This window comes from Callospermophilus lateralis, chromosome 7, assembly GCF_048772815.1.
Source record: "Callospermophilus lateralis isolate mCalLat2 chromosome 7, mCalLat2.hap1, whole genome shotgun sequence".
Lineage (NCBI taxonomy): Eukaryota > Metazoa > Chordata > Mammalia > Rodentia > Sciuridae > Callospermophilus > Callospermophilus lateralis.
This window is the reverse complement of record NC_135311.1, coordinates 110,260,903-110,281,091: the sequence shown is the minus strand read 5'-3', so window position 1 is coordinate 110,281,091 and position 20,189 is coordinate 110,260,903. Positions and strand designations below refer to the sequence as shown.

The following is a 20,189-nucleotide window of genomic DNA, read 5'->3' as shown; positions in this document are numbered from 1 at the left end:
GTACCTAGGAGTCAACCATTATATCCTTACAACTTTACTTTTATTTCCCCTTCACTTCCCTCCTATTCCCTCTAACTTGTCCTTTGATTAAAAAGAAAAAAGTCAACCATTCTCACTGTCGATAATGTTTCAGCTCTAGAATCAGTTTGAAAAACACAAACTATAAGTACATGACAAGGCTAACACTGCTGAGGTTTATGTACTGCTTAGTTCACTTGACAGGGTAGGCTCTTTCTTTACCCACTCACCAAATTAGTCATATAACTCACTGCCATCTATCTAAAGTATGCCCATCTTATATTCAGTATAAAAAGGCAAAACACTCTTCATAGAACTCATTATTTCTGTTACATTTTGTATTGTATTAAAATTGTATGGTAGCACATGCCTGTAATCCCAGTGACTTGGGAGGCTGAGACAGGAGGATCGAAAGTTCAAGGCCAGTCTCCACAATTTATTAGGGCCCTAAACAACTTATCAAGACTCTGTTTGAAAATAAAAAATAAAAAGTGTTGGGATGGGGGCTGGGGTTGTGGCTCAGTGGCAGAAAGCTTGTCTCTCACATGTAAGGCACTGTGTTCAATTCTCAGTACCACATAAAAATAAATAAACAAAATTAAAATATCATGTCCATGTATAACTAAAAAATACTTTTTAAAAAAAGGCATTGGAGTGCAGCTCAATAGTTAAGCATCCATGGGTTCAATCCTCGGTGCCTAAAAAAAAAAAGTACATTTTTCATATTTCCAACTAAATTGAAAATTTAAAAGAACAGATTCATTTTTGTACCTCACAGTGCTGATTAATTATAGTACTAAGTTAACATTTATAGAATTTATAGTATTGAGTTAATATTTATAGAATGAGCAAAGCTATGTCTCACTGACCATCTAGATATAAGTTCTGGGTTGGCAAATTCTATAATGTATACTTCTTCTATATTCCAAAAGCAGTAAAGCCAAATCCCTTATCCTTAAGTATTTTTTAATAGCCATTTACTAATGCTTCCTATATGACAAGAAGGTAAGCACTCTTTATATACATATGTCCATTAGAATGTATGCTCTCTGAGGGTAGAAATTTATGTTTGCTGATATATTTGCAACATGTAGAAAAGTGCCTGGTTCATAGTAGTAGTCAATTAATTTTTGTTGACTTCATAACAAGGTGGTATTATTATACTAGTTTTAAAATGAAGAAACTAAAGTTTATATAGGGTAAGTAACTTAACATACAGAATATACCTAAGCCAGGATCTGTATGTTGACCTCTCTCTAAAGCCTCAGCTCTTTACTACCAGCTTGTACCTATTTGGTCTCCAGTAGTATACTGTCATGATCTACCAGTTGGTTTCAGGCCCTTTGTACAAAACTGATGAAAAGAGCCAAATCCCATTATCCCATTCTTTCTTGGACTACTCTACTATACAAAATATGAAGTTAGTCAGAATAATGCACTTTTCACAGTGAGGATAAACAGTGTTCTCAAATGTTAATGTATAGAATAATCATCTGGGGTTTGTGTTTAAAATGTAGATTGTAAAGTCTTGCCTCTAAGGATTCTGGTTTTCAATAGCTCAAGAGAGACAGAACTGAAATAAATGAGGTTAAACCAAGGACTGGAATTCTAAATAACTTGGAACTAAGGACAGGGGTAAGGAAAGAATAGCAATGGTGTACCAGCAGCAGAGTGCAAGGATGGTTTGAATACCATTTTTCACCCTTCTGTTATTCAATAGGATATGAAAAAGCAGGATTAGGACTCAGTTTCCTGAAGAAGTAGGCCTGGTTTGGAGGCATGGAATGATAACCCTCTAAGGATGTGAAGGGACATGGAGAAAAGTGAAGAACACTTGGGACCCACATGGTGGTAGTTTCAGTACCTGTGGAAGAAATAAGGTACAATTTATAAATATTTAGTACCATTGGATAAGACAAAGCCCTTGAGAATCACTAGCAGAAAAATTTCAGAAGGTTTTGCTTATTTCATTTTAGACACTAAAGACTGAACCCAGAGGTGCTTTACCACTGAGCCACATTTCCAGTCCTTTTTATTTTTGAGACAAGGTCTCACTAAATTGCTGAGGCTGATCTCAAACTTGTGATCCTCCTGCCTTAGCCTCTCAATTGCTGTGATTACAGGTGGTGCCACTCTGCCCAGCCAGATGTGCTTATTTGATAGGAGAGAAAAAAAGGTAAATAGTGTAACTGTTTATTGGTCTACAATGGACCCAGGAGGGGAGAAACCGAGCTGCCAAAATGGGTGGTTGCAGCAAAAAAGGGAGTAAGTCAATAACTGAGGTTCTTACTTGTAGGTGCAGGGAGGTCCTCCACTGTATCCCAGTCTGCTGCTGCCAAAGAGTGAGTAAGTAATAAAATGCCTAAAACCTCTCCACTGAGTCTTCCAAGTTCTTCCTTTGGGATCAGTAAACAGTATACTTGGGGCATTTGTAGCCCTGAGGTTGAACCCAGTGGTAAACAAAATTGATAAGGTTCCTGTTTTCATGGAGCTTATAGACTAGTTGGGGAGGGAGATGTTAAGTAAATGATCACATGTGTACTTTTCTTTCTTTCTTTATTTTGCATTGCTGGGGCTTGAACCCAGGATCTCACATATGCTAGGCAAACACTTTACCACTGAGCAACTTCCTCATCTGCCATATGTACACATTTTTTTTTTTTTCTGTAGAAAGAAAGATGGGTCAAAGGAGGCTTTCCTTGAGAAAGTCTCATTTAAGATGACACCTGAGGAATAAATGGAAATTAGTCTGGCACAGAGAGGAGGAAATACTATATTTTTTGTCTGAAAACAGCATTAAGTCATAAGTCATTCTGTTCATTAAATATAACCATTGTAAGTGGAATGGGATAGGAAGAGAGGTCAGAAAGGAGATATTCCCTTAAAAAGAAAGAATATCATGTGAAAATGAAGACAAAAACCAGATCATGCATCCAGAAAAATGAGGCCACTAAAGGATTTTAAATGATAAATGATATCACAATATCTGCAGTTACAGAAAAATTACTTTGAATGGTGTACAGAGAATGGAACAGAAGGGAACATCGATAGATATGGAAAGACCAGTCAGAAGGCTACATGGCGATCTAGATGAGAGACTGATTAATTTAAGGTGACAACAATATCAATAAAAGTAGAAAATGATGAAATATATTTAAGGGGTAAAATTAACAGATCTTGCAGTGGAATGCACGTGAAATATAGGAAAGAAAGATGCTAAGGTTAACTATGAGGTTTCCATCACAATCTAATAACTAAACAGTAGTGCTAATTATTGAGATAGTAAATACAGGAAAATAAGCAAGTTTAGGGAAGACTATCATAAATTCACATTTAGATATGTTGATCTTAGGATTGTTTAACATCACAGAGACATCCTAAGATCAATCAGGTGGATATAAAGCCTAAAGCTCAGAAAATCTGGGCTGGGGAAATAAAATCTATGAGTCATAGTATAAGACGACATTTGAAGTCAAGGATGTATCTGAGATGGTGATCATGAAAAGTTAAAAAAAAAAAGAGAAAATGAGACTAAATAAGAAATATCAATGTTCAAAGTTCAGAGAGCAGAGGAGGGGACTGTATTTAGGAATGAACGAACAAGACCATAGATCATTTTAACAAGATAAACTACGACTGGAGTTCAAAATTGGCTTCTTCAGCTGTTCTTCAAATTCCAGCTGAAAGATTTTTTAAAAAGCTCTTGATTTAATAAAATTATAATGCCCCTATGCTGGTTCACTGGTTAGAATATTTTAGCCTTTTCATAAAAATAGATGAGAATGAGGGTTGGGGTTGTGGCTCAGTGGTAGAGCACTTGCCTTGCATGTGTGAGGCACTGGGTTTGATCCTCAGCACCACATAAAAATAAATAAATAAAATAAATGTATTGCTTCCATCTACATTTAAAAAAAATTAAAAGAAAAAAAATGTAGGTGAGAAACTACTTACCTTCTAGTAAATGGTAACGTGGGTCTACAAACTAAATAATATTTATATTCTGAATTTTTCATAGAGTTAAAGGAGAAATGGTGATAAGTGAAGACAAATTTGGAAAGGATGTCTTTTATAAATCATTATGAGACAAATCATTGTATGGGTTGAGGCACCAGGTTAACATCAGCCTGTCTAGTGAGACTAGTCCTGAGAGAATTATTAAATCTAAGGAACCATTTTTTTCATTCTTAAACATAAATGTTCTTATTAAATTATAAAAATAACATACACTTATTATAGAAATTACACTACAGCATTAAAAACCATACCTATAATTCTAATATCCATAGATTACCATTGTTAATATTATCATGAATTTCCTTCCAGTCTTTTGCCCTCTATATATGCATACAAGGATGTTACAATTTGACTGCTTTAAGAAACTATGAATTAAACACAGAGTTTTTGGACAGAATGAACTGTAAGGTTAAATGACTACAATTGCAGAAATATCCCAACCTCTAAAAATACAGTAAAGCACTATGGTACAGAAAAGAGGGTTGCTTAGTGACAATGGTGGTGAAAATAACCATTTTTAGCAAGGAAAATGTTATACAATTACCATTCACTTGGTTGATTTCTGAGTTGGAGGACAGAATCTCATCTGCCAGCTTTTGTGCAGTAGGAAGAACTTCAGTGTGGTGTGCCGTGATTAAATATTGAATAAACTTCTGTAGCTGGTCCCTATTCATCTGGAAAAGGGTTTCCGAGATAGGAAGACGCAATTTGACTTGGTCTGGCTTCCGGATCCTGTAGAGTGAGAGTGCTACCACATGAGCACAGTAGAATATGTCCTTATTCCCACAGCCACATGTCACTGAAGTGATTTTGCATCGGTCAAAACTGATTGCGACTTTGTAAGTCACTGCTGGTTCAGAAGCAGTGGGTGGCTCAGTTACTGTGCCACTCAGATGAAAGCCTAAGGAAACAAAACAAAAAACAAAAAACAAAAAAAAAGAAATTCCTGTTTAGAGATTCTATAGTAAGAAAATAAGAGTCTTACTTTCATCAATTCACAAACAATTTAATGAGTATCTCTTATGTGTGGTGTAGGCTTGCAATAGACACAGAGGTCAATAAAACTCAGGAATTGCTCTGAAGAAACACACAATCTAGAAAAGGAGTCCACAAACCTCCTAAACTAATATAAGAACTTTTGTTTGTACACTTGTACTTTCTACAGAGTTAAAGGAGAAATGGTGATAAGTGAAGACAAACTGTACTTTGTTAAATTTTTAAATTTTATTTTTTCTGAAATGTTTATTTAGTTTTGGAATTTGAGGATGAAGCCCAGGGGTGCTTTAGCACTGGGTCACATCCTCAGCCCTTTTTATTTTTGAGACATGGTCTCACTAAGTTGTTTAGGGTCTTGCTAAGTTGCTGAGGCTGGCCTCAAACTTGCAATCCTCCTACCTTACCCTCCCAAGTTTCAGGGATTATAGGTATATTCTATCCCACCTGTCCATATGTACATTTTTCTGGGGGGGAGTGTTCATAGCTTCTAAATTGTCACAAATATAAACAAGGAAACCCCATAAGAATTTCCAATAGTAGATTTTGAGCTCTAAGTGGTAGGTAAAGTTAAGTCTACAATTAGTATCAGTAAAATCTAAAGGGAATGCTATAAATGAAAGTGAAACGAAAAGAATGCCACAAGGAAGGACAGGAGGATGATCAAGGACGACATTTATTCCTTAAACCATACAAGTGATGGGTGTGAGGGTGCACACATGTAATTCTATCTACTGGGTAGGCTGAGGCAAGAGAATCACAAGTTCAAGGCCAGCCTCAACACCTTAGCAAGACCCTGTCTCAAAATAAAAAATTAAAGCTCTCAGATGTAGCTGAGTGGTAAAGTTCCTCTGGGTTCATACCCAGTACTGGGGAAAAAAAAAATACAATTCCAAAATGGTGACCACATGGAATATCTTAAAGGCAAAAAAACCTTCTAAGAGGGCTGGGGATGTGGCTCAAGTGGTAGCGTGCTTGCCTGACATGCGTGCGGCCTGGGTTCAATCCTCAACACCACATACAAACAAAGATGTTGTGTCCGCCAAAAACTAAAAAATAAATATTAAAAATTCTCTCTCTCTCTCTCTCTCTCTCTCTCTCTCTCTCTCTCTCTCTCTCTCCTCTCTCTTTAAAAAAAAAAAAACCTTCTAAGATATGGAAGGCAGAGACTGGTGCAGTGAAACTACTTAGAATTCCATCTCTACTCAATAGACACAAAGCACCAATAACTTCGACAGGCAGACAGAATATGTTTTTAAGTTACAACTAAACTGAAAAAAGTAAAACTAATAGCAATACATTCTATAATATTATTTGTTTATGGTTTATATGATGTGTATATATACATATATATGTAAAATTCTTCTGACAAGAATATGCATTCATTTAATCATTCAGTTATTCAACAAAAGTTTAATAAGACCTTAGGTATAGGACTTTCATGCCTCGGGGTGGTAACAAAAAACAAGGATTTGTTAAGAACCTACTACATTCCAGAACTGTTTTGTGTATGTAATGTAACATCACGACAACCTTAAGAAGTCATTATTTTCCTTATCTTAAAAGTATGTAAAGTGAGGCTCAGAAAGTTTAAGTAATTTGTCCAAAACTTTAGCAAGTGGTAGATGTAGGATTAGAGTCAGATCTGACCAACATCACAGTTCATCACAGTTCCATTGTGTATATATGCCACATTTTTTTAATCCATTCATCCACTGAAGGGCATCTAGGTTGGCTCCACAGTTTAGCTACTGTGAATTGTGCTGCTATAAACATTGATGTGGCTGTGTCCCTGTAGTATGCTGATTTTAAGTCCTTTGGGTATAGACCAAGGAGAGGGATAGCTGTGTCAAATGGTGGTTCCATTCCCAGATTTCCAAGAAATCTCCATACTGCTTTCCATATTGGCTGCACCAATTTGCAGTCCTACCAGCAATGTATGAGTGTGCCTTTTTCCCCACATCCTCACCAACACTTATTGTTGTTTGTCTTCATAACAGCTGCCATTCTGATGGGAGTGAGATGATCTCTTAGAGTAGTTTTGATTTGCATTTCTCTAATTGCTAGAGATGATCAACATTTTTTTCATACATTTGTTGTTGATTGTATATCCTCTTCTGAAAAGTGTCTGTTCAGGTTCTTGGCCCATTTATTGATTGGGTTGTGTTTTTGGTGCTTAGCTTTTTGAGTTCTTTATATGCTCTAGAGATTAGTGCTCTATCTGATGTGTGAGGGGTAAAATTTTGCTCCCAGGATGTAGGCTTTCTATTCACCTCACATATTGCTAGAATGTATCCCATTTACTTATTCTTGGTTTTAGCTAGAATGTGTCCCATTTACTTATTCTTAGTTTTAATTCTTGTGCTATAGGAGTCTTATTAAAGAAGTTGGGGCCTAATTCCACATGATGAAGATTAGGGCCTACTTTTTCTTCTATAAGACGCAGAGTCTCTGATTTAATTCCTAGGTCCTTGATCCACTTTGAGTTTTGTGCTTAGTGAGAGATAGGGGTTTAAGTTCATTTTGTTGCATATGGATTTCCAGTTTTCCCAGCACCATTTGTTGAAGAGGCTATCTATTCTCCAATGCATGTTTTGGGCACCTTTGACTAATATAAGATAATTGTAATCTTGTGGGTTAGTCTCTGTGTCCTTTATTCTGTATCATTGGTCTACCAGTCTGTTTTGGTGCCAATATCATGCTGGTTTTGTTACTATTGCTCTGCTATATAGTTTAAGATCTTGTATAGTGATGCCACCTGCTTCACTCTTCCACACACTCCTACTATGATATATTGCTCTTGCTAGAGGCCTAAAACCATGGGGCCACTTGATCTTGGCACCTCCAGAACTACAGTCCAAAACAGATCTTTTCTCTAGAAGTTAATTGCTTCAGGTATTTCCTTATATGATTGTGAAGTTGACTAACACAACCACTACTTTAAAAAAAACACCTCAGGTTGGGGTTGTGGCTCAGTGGTAGAGCGCTTGCCTTGTGCATGCGAGGCCCTGGGTTTGATCCTCAACGCCACAACTACAACTAAAAAATAAATATTAAAAAAATACTCAAGTTGGGTGGAAAAAATATTATGAATCACCCTTCTCATTTTTAGAATGAGGTTTGTCTAGATGCACATTAAGGATCACTCTAAGTGCAGACAGATTATGATTCTACAGTGATTACCACTCAATCTCTCACCATGTTGGGCCCAAAACTCTGCCTAATATAGGTACTTAATAAATATTAGCTGATTTTATGCAACGAAGCTCTTTTTGAAATTTATTTTTATCTTATTTGTCCTTTTTAGTTATACACGACAGTAAAATCTATTTTGATATATTTATACAAGCATGGAACATATCTTATTCTAATTAGGATCCCAGTTCTTGTGGATGTACACAATGTTGAGATTCACTGCAGTGTATTCATATATGTACATAGGAAAGTTATATCAGATTCATTCCACTGTCATTCTAATTCCTATCCTCCCTCCCTTCCCTTCATTCCCCTTTGCCTAATCCACTGAACTTTTATTTTCTTCTCTACCCCCTTGTTGTGGGTTAGCATCCACATATCAGAGAGAATATCTGACCTTTGGTTTTATTAGTATTGGGGTATTTCATTTAGCATGATAGTCTCCAGTCTAACCATTTATTGACAAATGTCATAAAGTCATTCTTCTTTATGGCTGAGTAATATTCCATTGTGCATATACATCATAATTTCTTTATCCATTCATCTATCATCAACAGGCAGCAAAGCTCTGTTACTTTTCCTTTATGAGTGCCTCATATGTGTTAGGATCAGTTCTGAATGCTATGTACACATTAATTCATTTAATTATCAGAGTTTTATGAACTGATAGTATGATGGTTAGTTGTATGTATTGATCTGACTAGGTTATAGTACATAGCTATTAAAACACTACTCTAGGTTTTTTGTTTGTTTGTTTGTTTGTTTGTTTTGATACTGAGGATTGAACCCAGGGGTGCTTAACCAGGGAGCCACATCCCCAGCCTTTTTTTATATTTAGAGACAGGGTCTCCTTGAGTTGCTAAGTGCCTCACTAAATTGCTGAGGGTGATTTTTTTTTTTTTAATTAATTTTTATTGTAGGTTGTTCAAAACATTACATAGTTCTTGATATATCATATTTCACACTTTGATTCAAGTGGGATATGCGCTCCCATTTTTACCCCATATACAGATTGCAGAATCACATCATTTGCACAACAATTGATTTACATATTGCCATTCTGGTGTCTGTTGTATTCTGCTGCCTTTCCTATCCTCTACTATCCCCCCTCCCCCCTCCCCTCCCCTCTTCTCTCTCTACCCCCTCTACTGTAATTCATTTCTCCCCCTTATATTTTTCCGCTGAGGGTGATTTTGAGGCTGGGATTACAGGCATGCGCCACCACACCCAGCTACTTTAGGTTTTGATATGCAGGTATATTGTAGGTGTTAACCACACCTACAAAGGAAATTTGTCTGACTAAATCCTCAATAGTGTGGGTGGGCCTCATCCAATGAACTGAAAGACCTTAGAAGCAAAACAGATTTCTGAAGAGAAAGAATAAATTCTGCCTCAAGACTGCAACATCAGAGAAAAAAATGCAGTAGTGTAGATTAAAGGAAAAAAAAAAAAGCAATCATGTAGATTAAGAACAAACCAAAAGACTGCAACATCAGAGCACAAAAGTTTCCCGTCCACTCTACAGATTTCAGACTTCAAACAGGCCAATTCCTTGAAATAAATATTAATCTCTCTCCCTCTTCTACCTCTATGTATCTCATACTGGTTCTGTTTCTCTGGAAAATTCCAACTATTATTATTTCCATTTTATGAATGAGGAAATAAGCATAGAGAGGTTTAATAATTTACTTAAGATCACTCTTCTAGTAAGTGTCAAAGCCAGATCACATCCAGCCAGGTCACTCTTAATTATTACACCATACTTTCTCTATATAATAGCATATTATATGTCAATCAATACTATAATTAACTAATTGAATTATAAACTATAAAACAATGCAACTAGAAACATTGGAAAATAACTTTCAGGCTTATTAAAATTCTAAAATTTTGAACTAGGGGATATGGCTTAGTGTTTGCCTAGCAGACATGAGGCCCTGAGTTCAATTCCCAGATCCATAAGAACCAAAACACAAGAATTTCAATTTAACAACATTGATAATGGTTTGAGCCCTCTAGATTAAGTTAGAATTTGAATGAAAATGTCAAGTTTCAATTTAGATTCCAGCTGTCTCCACCACAGGTCAATGTTAAAACAACTGAGAAACTCTATGTAAAAAATTTTTCAAAAGCTAATCATATATGGCTCCCTAGAGACTTTGGCTAAGGCTCATGATGCTCTTGGGAACATGTTCATTCGAGCTGAATAAATATTTGGGTTCCATCAACTGTATTAACATTGGTACAGTTCAGGCACCAGGACTAGGCCCAACTGAAAGGCAGAAGGCTCTGACTAGCTCAGTGGAAGTTTCCTTGCTGGTAGCTCCTTTTCCCCATCATATCTCTTAGAAGATAAAGGAAAAGTTGGTTTCAAATATTCATACTTCTTGCCTTATTGTAACCTAATAACATTTTTTAAAAGTATCACTACTCCTGAGAATAAAGCTAAATAGAATAGGTTCAATGAAATGTTACTCATTGCAAACCTAATTGCTATAAACATGTCCATCAATAATCTACCAATATAAGAAAACACATAGAAGCCTGATTTTTAAAAATCTTTTTTGATTCCAGCATGTATTTATTGAGTACCCACTGTGTGTTCTGACTTTTAATATTTAACTTTTATTTAAACATTTAAAACAAAACAAAACAAAAGGCATCTGAAGAACAGTATGAGTCCCCAGGTATGTTCATCACTCAGCTTCAATGATATCAACAAAAGACAAATTTATTTAATTTACCCATTCCCAATTCCCACCTCAATACAATTCAAATCTCCCATGGATTATATTGAAGCAAATTCCAGAAATATCCTTTCTTTGGTAAACATCTTTGTGTGCATTACTAAAATAGAGGAACTTAAAATAAGTGATAATTCCTTAACATCAAATATCTGGTATTAAGAGTTCCATAGTTGACCTTTAAAAAAGAAAAAAGGAAGAAAGGAGATCTGTTCAAATCAGGATGTGTACAAGGCTTAGATATTTACTATGATTGATATGTCCCTTAAGCTACAAGTTCCCTTTCTTCCCCCATATGTCAATTATTTATTGAAAATAACAGCTGTAGAGATTTGATCAGATTTTTTTTGTTTTTGTTGAAATTACTTCATAGGTTATAATTTCTTGTTGAAATTACTTCATAGGTTGTAATACTTTATATTGCATCATATCAGGAGACATAATGCCTGATTGCTTGCTTTTTTTTTTTCTGAAGTTAGGACTGATCAGTAGATTCTGGTGTTGTAGGACTGATCCATCTATTAAAAAGTCGCTTCAGCTTTTCACATCGTGATTTTTAACAGTAATCACCTTCTCCACCTATTATTTCATTAGAAGTGCTTTTGTATATCATTATTATTTTTTTACCTTTCTCACTTTCTTTCACTTTCTCACTTTCTCTTACCTATAAAATAAAGGGGAAAAAACTATGCAAAGTGGCTAGCTTGTACTTGGAACATGGTGGGCTCATAACAAAAGAAGTAACAGAAATAACCACATAAACTGCTTAGAACTCATGAGAAAAGTAAACTATTTTATAAACAGTTTTCCTGAATATTATCTTTGCAATAATCCTTCAAACCCCACAGATACTGTGAAATCATTCTACTTATCAAATACTCAAATGCCCAAGAATTATATAGACTTTTAAAACAGTTTCAGGACTTGAAGTGATTAAAATACTGAATGGAGTAGGGGGAGAGGGAGTAGCCAGGCACAAAAGGAAGCTACATATGATGTTTGCTTCACTAGTGGCTGTAGCAGGCCATAAGGGTCAACATCCATATTTCCTTCCTTTCTATAGCCTGCCTTTATTTTTGGGTGCAAAACAGTCAGGAATAGTAGATTAGGCAATCAGGGAGCAGTACCCCTTGTAGCTCTATCACTTCATACACAAGTTTAAAAAAAAAAAGAAAAAGCTCTCAAATGCTTTAACACTGAACAGACCCAGAATAAAACACAAAATACTTTCAAAGAGTTCCTGTTTAGTTTTGCAAGCAGTGTTCCATCCTCAGCCCCAAATCACAAAGCAAGGCTTACCCTGAGAAAGAGATGCTTTGTTTCAACTATCTATCCTGTGGTTAAGATAGTTTCTCTTCCTGACCTCTACATTGTTTAGAAATATTACAATAAAATTGTTCCATAGCTCCTTCTTGATTACATATCACTGGGCTCTGGCATCTCAACTTCTAGGAAAATCTTTTTCTATAAATACCTACTATTATGTGAGCTCTATCATCTTGTAAGTGTGTCATGCTTTCTTTTCCTTCAACATGCTCTATGTGCTACTTAAGCAAGATTCAAAAAATTGCCAAAATGGCCTCATAGGGCCCTAACAACCAACATTTTACAGGAGGTTCCTTGCTAAAGATTACCATGCATAAATACGAACCAAGAGCTATAAGAACCTCAAGATCAGGAAGAAATTGTTTAAAACCTATGAGTGGTTCAAGGATTAAAAAGAGTTCTGATTCTCTTGACTTTTAGACTGAACAGTAGCACAAGAAGCAGAAGAAATTAACTGAAATTGTTCATTAACAATTTTCTTTTCCACATTAAGACTGAGGGAATCCAAGGTATAGGCTGAATGGAACCAGAGATTGAACAGAAAGTACTAAGGACCATTTGGACATACATTAATACATATATGTTATATATAAACATATAATATATACACATATATAATGCAGTATGCATGTGTGCGTTTCCAAATAAGAAAATCATATTATTCATGGCTTAATTCAAATATTATTTTCATATGAAACTACCTGGTACCTTAGCTAAATGAAGACACTTTAATTTTTATGACTGTGGATTATATTCATTTAAAAGGAAAGATTCTTCCCAGAATGAACAAAGATCCTAAGAGATAATCATTTCATAGATGAGGAAGCAACTCAGAATAGTTACATGATTTGTCCTAATTTCATTGCATGATTATCGTCATGAGAATAGAAATTGAAATGATCATGATTTCACATCCTGAAACAACTTGGGCTATAAAAAATAGGAAAAATAAGTTTATAGTGTTTCTTTCAATTTAATTTACTTCCTGAATACATACAATAAATTGCTTCTTTTAATCAAGAAAGAAAATAAATAATTTTAAGTGATAATATTTTGAGTACTTATCATGTACTAGGTATTTTTTTCTTAACACTTTTATATGTATATTATAACATATATATATATATATATATATGTTAATCATTTAATACTTACCACAATATTATGTGCTTAGTACTATTATTATTCCTATTTGCTGGTAAAGAAAGTGGGGCACAGCTAGGATTTGAACCCAGGAAGTCTGGCTTCAGAATCTAAGCTTCTAACAACTAAATTTTATTTCCATTATGTTTCTAAAACATCAATGTCATTTTCATAGATTAGGAAAATCAGAGTGATGCCTGGTATTGCTTCTTGAAAAAAAATTCTAAAATTAGGATATTTCTAAATCATACTAATTAAATTTAATCTTTTTTAAAAAATTTAATCTTTTTTTATATATGGCCTGCTACCATAATACTCACTCAATTACCAAACTAATAGAAAAATGGAATCCTAACAGAGATAAATGACAGAGAATATTCAACATTCAGTTTCCTGTCCAGATTCAATTTGGTAACCAAAAACTCAGCAATTGTCTTTCCCTTTGGGAGCACAGGAAATTTGAAGAGACAAAACCCAGAAATAAGTTAATTTCTTGGCTCATAGGGGGACTGAGTCTATGGTGGGTGAAGGGGGGGGGGGTGGAGTGCGACTCTACCACTGAATTACACTCCCAACATTTTTTGTTTTTTTATTTTGAGACAGGGTCTTGCTAAGTTGGCCAGGCTGACCTCAATCTTGCAATCTTCTTGTTTCAGCCTCTTGAGTAGCAGGGATTACAGGTTGTGCACCATATGTGGCTCTTTTCCCTTCTTAAAAAAAAAAAAAAAAAACCTTAAATAAAGGCTAACATATTCAACTAATAATTATTTAATATTTACTGTTTTAGGCCTCATGTATACATCTGTTAAAATGACTTAATGAGGGCGGATCCAACATGGTGGTGGGTGTGGAGAGATCAAGTCTCTGACCTCTTCAGCTGCGCGGGCATAGGGAGTTGTAAACCTTCTAAATGCTGTTTGCTCAGGATCACTAGGCAATGCTGAGCTGACCTGGATCTGTGGAGAACAGTCTGGGCCTCTCAGAACACACACCAAGCCCGGATCGGCTGAATTCAAGCTCCCCTTCGCCTGCTTCTCGCAGACAAACTGCTGTGATTCAGCACTAAACGATCCCGCTGAAACAACTGGTCGGCCCTTCTGAACCTACGGAGGTTAATGCCAACCGAGCCTTCATAGACAGTGGCCACAGGATTGAAACGGGGCTTGGGAGAGCCAGTCAGGACCCACCCGTTGCATTGGTCAACTGGCAAAGGGAACGAACTGTCGCCATTTGCATGGGATACCACCTGGCAGAGAACTGACGTCACCAGAATTCAGTGGAGGAGATAACTTCACTGAAACCAGCGGCGACAGGTGTGTAACCCCCTAGCCTTCCCTCTCCACGCATAGGGGAAACCTTAAGGGTCCCTCCCAGCTTTCCCGTAAGGGCCCCTCCCAGCTCTCCCGTGAGAGCGATAGCCAGACCGAGGGAATCAGGAGTGGCGCGGGACCCGCGGCGCGGAACTCCCGGCTACCGCTCCCACCTGAGGTCTCTTGCACCAGCTACTGAAGTCCTGGCTACCGGAGGGCAAGCAAAATTCGCTGAGGATTCTCAGACCCAAGCTCTATAAACTTAGGGTCTGAGGGAATGGTAAACAGGGAGAGTGTGCCCAGTTGTTCATGAAAATAGGGATCCCGGGAGCCGCAGACCTGGCGTGTAGCCAGTATTGTGGTGAGCGTCACCGGTGAGCCAGGACTGGCTTGAGGAAAAGTGGGGAAGTGAATAGACACATGAGAAGGCCCTAGGCACTCAGGATTGGAGACCCGCCCAGGCTGGGAGGAGGAGCTGCTGCACAGTGATTGGTTCCCGTGTACTGAGAGGAGAAGCTTGGCCCGGTGGGCACAGCTCCACCTACTGGAAAAGAAGTTAATCAAACTCTAAGAATACATTTATTAATTTTTTTTAATTTTTTTTTTATTTTCATTTTTTTTGTTGTTTTTAAAATTTTTTTATTATTTTTTTAATTTTAATTTTTTTATTATTTTTTAAAATCTTTTTTTCTTTTGTATTTTTTTTCTTTTGTCTTTTCAATTTCCTTATTCCCCCTTCCTTGAATTCTACCTGTTTACTCTCATTCTCTTTAGTGACTTCTTCCCTTCCCTTCTAATACCTTTCCTCCCAAGCATCAAATAAATTTATAGGAGTAAACAGTAACTCAGCAGTCAAACAGAACAAGAAGTAACATGAGCAGCATGAAAAGGCAAGGAAGAAAAGGAGTACAAACTATGCAAGATAGCCTAAATATTCAGGAGGACCTAGAGGAATCAGAAAAATGGTCAAATAAAGAACTCAAGAAATACCTTAGACAGATGGAATGGAACCTTAAAGAGGATATGAGACAGCAAATTCAAACAGTGAAAGAACTCATTGAAAATGAATTACATAAACAGATAAAAGAAGAAATTAAGCATCTTTATCAGGAGATAGAGATTATTTAAAAAATCAAACAATAATTCTAGAAATGAAGGAAACTATAAACCAAATTAAAAACTCAAATGCGAGTATCACTAACAGAGTGGAGCAAGCAGAAGCCAGAACGTCAGATAACGAAGACAAAATATACCATCTTGAAAAGAGTTTAGCCAACTCAGAAAGGCTGGTAAAAAATCACGAGAAAAACATCCAAGAGATATGGGATAACATAAAAAAAACAAACTTAAGAGTCATCGGGATAGAGGAAGGTATAGAGGTTCAAACCAAGGGAATGAGCAATCTGCTGAATGAAATAATTATAGAAAACTTTCCAGAAATAAAAAAGGAAACGGATATACAAATTGTAGATGCATACAGGACACCGAGCATACAAAATCACAGTAGACCAACGCCAAGACACATTGTTATGAAGATATCCAATATACAGAACAAAGAGAAAATATTAAAAGCTACAAGAGAAAGGAGACAGATTACATTCAGGGGTAAACCAATAAGGTTAACAACGGATTTTTCTTCACAGACGCTGAAAGCGAGAAGATCCTGGAACAACATATTTCAAACACTGAAAGACAATGGAGAGCAGCCTGCCGGCAGGGAAGACACATCACCCCAATTGGAGTAGGGGCAGAGCAGAGCCGCTTCCCGCGCCCGCAAGGTAGGCAGACCTGCGACCGACCAGCGGAACACGATCAGCGGCCTGCCGGCAGGGTAGACACGTCACCCCAATTGGAATAGGGGCAGAGCAGAGCCACCACCCGCGCCTGGAAAAGGCCCAGCGACCTGTCGGCGTGGTAGTCACGTCACCCCAATTGGAGTAGAAGCAGAGCAGAGCCGCCGCCTGCGCCCGGAACAGGCCCAGCGAACCGCTGGCGTGGTAGTCACCTCACCCCAATGGGAGTAGGGGCAGAGCAGAGCCGCCGCCCGCGCCCGGAACAGGCCCAGCGACCTGCAGGCGTGGTAGTCACATCACCCCAATTGGAGTAGGGGCAGAGCAGAGCCGCCGCCGGTGCCCGGAACAGGCCCAGCGACCAGCCGGCGTGGAATCACATCACCCCAGCTGGAGTAGGGGCAGAGCAGAGCCGCTGCCCGTGCCCGCAAGGTAGGCAGACCTGCGACCGACTGGTGAAACAGGCCCAGCAGCCTGCCGACAGGGTAGACACATCACCCAAATTGGAGTAGGGGCAGAGCAGAGCCGCCGCCCGCACCTGGAATAGGCCCAGCAACCCGCAAGTGTGGTAGTCACGTCATCCCAATTGGAGTAGGGGCAGAGCAAAGCCGCCGCCCACGCCTGCAAGGTAGGCAGACCTGTGACGGACCGGTGGAACAGGCCCAGCGGCCTGCCGGCAGGGTAGACACATCACCCAATTGGAGTAGGGGCAGAGCAGAGCTGCCGCCCGCGCCCGGAAAAGGCCCAGAGACCCGCCGGCATGGTAGTCACGTCACCCCAATTGGAGTAGGGGCAGAGCAGAGCCGCCGCCCGCGCCCGCAAGGTAGACAGACCTGCGACCGACCGGCAGAACAGGTCCAGTGGCCCGTCAGCGTGGTAGACAGATCACCCCAATTGGAGGAGGAGCACAGCCGCCACCCGCCCCTGCATGGGAGACTTTTCAACTATACAAGAGCAATATAATTATATAGGGAGAAAATTCAATAACACAACAGTTTCATCAAGCAGAAAGAAACGCGAGCAGTATGAAAAGACAAGGAAAGAAAGGACCACAAGCAATGCAGGTCAACTCAACTTAGAAGAGGTAATAGCTGCAGCAGATGGAATGTCAGATAAAGAATTCAAGATATACATGCTTCAGATGATCTGGAGTCTCAAGGAAGACATTATACAGCAAAATCAGACAATGAAAGATCACTTCGACAATGAATTACATAAACAAATCCAAGAAGCAAAAGATCAACTATACAGGGAGATAGAGGTTATAAAAAACAAACAAACAGAGATCCTAGAAATGCAGGAAGCAATAAACCAACTTAAAAACTCAATTGAGAATACTACCAGCAGAGTAGAACACTTAGAAGATAGAACATCAGACAATGAAGACAAAGTATTTCAACTTGAAAAGAACATAGACAGCTCAGCAAGACTGTTAAGAAACCATGAGCAGAAAATCCAAGAAATATGGGATAACATAAAGAGACCAAACTTAAGAGTCATTGGGATACAGGAAGGTATAGAGGGCCAAACCAAAGGAACGAGCAATCTATTCAATGAAATAATACGAGAAAACTTCCCAGACTTGAAGAATGAGACAGAATCCCAAATCCTAGAAGCCTACAGGATGCCGAATGTGCAAAATCATAAGAGATCCACACCTAGACACATTATAATGAAGATGCCCAATATACAGAATAAGGAGAGAATTTTAAAAGCTACAAGAGAAAGGAAGCAGATTACATTTATGGGTAAACCAATCAGGATAACAGCTGATCTTTCAACACAGACTCTAAAAGCTAGAAGATCCTGGAATAACATATTTCAAACACTGAAAGAAAATGAGTTCCAACCAAGAATTGTGTATCCAGCGAAATTAAGCTTCAGGATGGAAGATGAAATTAAAACCTTCCACGATAAACAAAAGTTAAAAGAATTTGCAGCTAGAAAACCATCTCTTCAAAACATCCTCAGCAAAATATTACAGGAAGAGGAAATGGAAAATATTAATGAAAACTGACAGCGGGAGGTAGTACAGTAAAGGGGGGAAAAATAATCAAAGAGGAAAACAAACCATGTTTAGTAACATAAATAAACAAATATGACTGGAAGAACAACCCATATCTCAATAATAACCCTAAATGTTAATGGCTTAAACTCACCAATTAAGAGACACAGGCTAGTAGAATGGATCACAAAACAAGACCCAACAATATGCTGCCTTCAGGAGACGCATTTGATAGGAAAAGACATACATAGACTGAAGGTGAAAGGTTGGGAAAAATCATATCACTCATATGGACTTCGGAAACAAGCAGGAGTGCCCATACTCATATCAAATAAAATAGATTTCAAGCCAAAGTTAATCAAAAGGGATAAAGAGGGACACTACATACTGCTCAAGGGAACCATACACCAACAAGACATAACAATCATAAATATATATGCCCCAAACAATAGTGCAGCTATGTTCATCAAACAAACTCTTCTCAAGTTCAAGAGTCTAATAGACCACCATACAATAATTATGGGAGACTTCAACACACCTCTCTCACCACTGGACAGATCTTCCAAACAAAAGTTGAATAAGGAAACTATAGAACTCAATAACACAATTAATAACCTAAACTTAATTGACATATATAGAATATACCACCCAACATCAAGCAGTTACACTTTTTTCTCAGCAGCAAATGGATCCTTCTCAAAAATAGATCATATATTATGTCACAGGGCAACTCTTAGACAATATAAAGGAGTAGAGATAATACCATGCATCTTATCTGATCATAATGGAATGAAACTGGAAATCAACAATAAAAGAAGTAAGGAAAAATCATGCATCACTTGGAGAATGAACAATAGGTTACTGAATGATCAATGGGTTATAGAAGACATCAAGGAGGAAAGTAAAAAATTCTTAGAGATAAATGAAAACACAGACACAACATATTGGAATCTATGGGACACAATGAAAGCAGTTCTAAGAGGAAAATTCATTGCTTGGAGTTCATTCCTTAAAAAAAGGAAAAACCAACAAATAAATGATCTAATACTTCATCTCAAAATCCTAGAAAAAGAAGAGCAAAACAACAGCAAAAGAAGTAGAAGGCAAGAAATAATTAAAATCAGAGCTGAAATTAATGAAATCGAAACAAAAGAAATAATTGAAAAAATTGACAAAACTAAAAGTTGGTTCTTTGAAAAAATAAATAAAATCGACAGACCCTTAGCCATGCTAACGAAGAGAAGAAGAGAGAGAACTCAAATTACTAGCATATGGGATGAAAAAGGCAATATCACAACAGACACTTCAGAAATACAGAAGATAATCAGAAATTATTTGAATCCTTATACTCCAATAAAATAGAAGATAGTGAAGGCATCAATAAATTTCTTAAGTCATATGATCTGCCCAGATTGAGTCAGGAGGATAGAGACAACCTAAACAGACCAATATCAATTGAGGAAATAGAAGAAACCATCAAAAGACTACCAACTAAGAAAAGCCCAGGACCGGAGGGGTATACAGCAGAGTTTTACAAAACCTTTAAAGAGAAACTAATACCAATACTTTTCAAGCTATTTCAGGAAATAGAAAAAGAGGGAGAACTTCCAAATTCATTCTACGAGGCCAACATCACCGTGATGCCTAAACC

The 20,189-nt window shown here is 37.6% G+C and overlaps 1 protein-coding gene across 1 annotated transcript in view; it reads right to left on the bottom strand.

Annotated features, from left to right (window-relative positions):
• The window catches only part of Zswim5 (zinc finger SWIM-type containing 5), a 184,569-nt gene that overhangs the window by 49,912 nt on the left and 114,468 nt on the right, over window positions 1–20,189 (bottom strand). Inside the window, exon 2 of the mRNA XM_076862828.1 lies at window positions 4,577–4,933. Coding sequence (XP_076718943.1) covers window positions 4,577–4,933 — 357 coding nt within the window. The remainder of the gene's footprint in view (window positions 1–4,576; window positions 4,934–20,189) is intronic.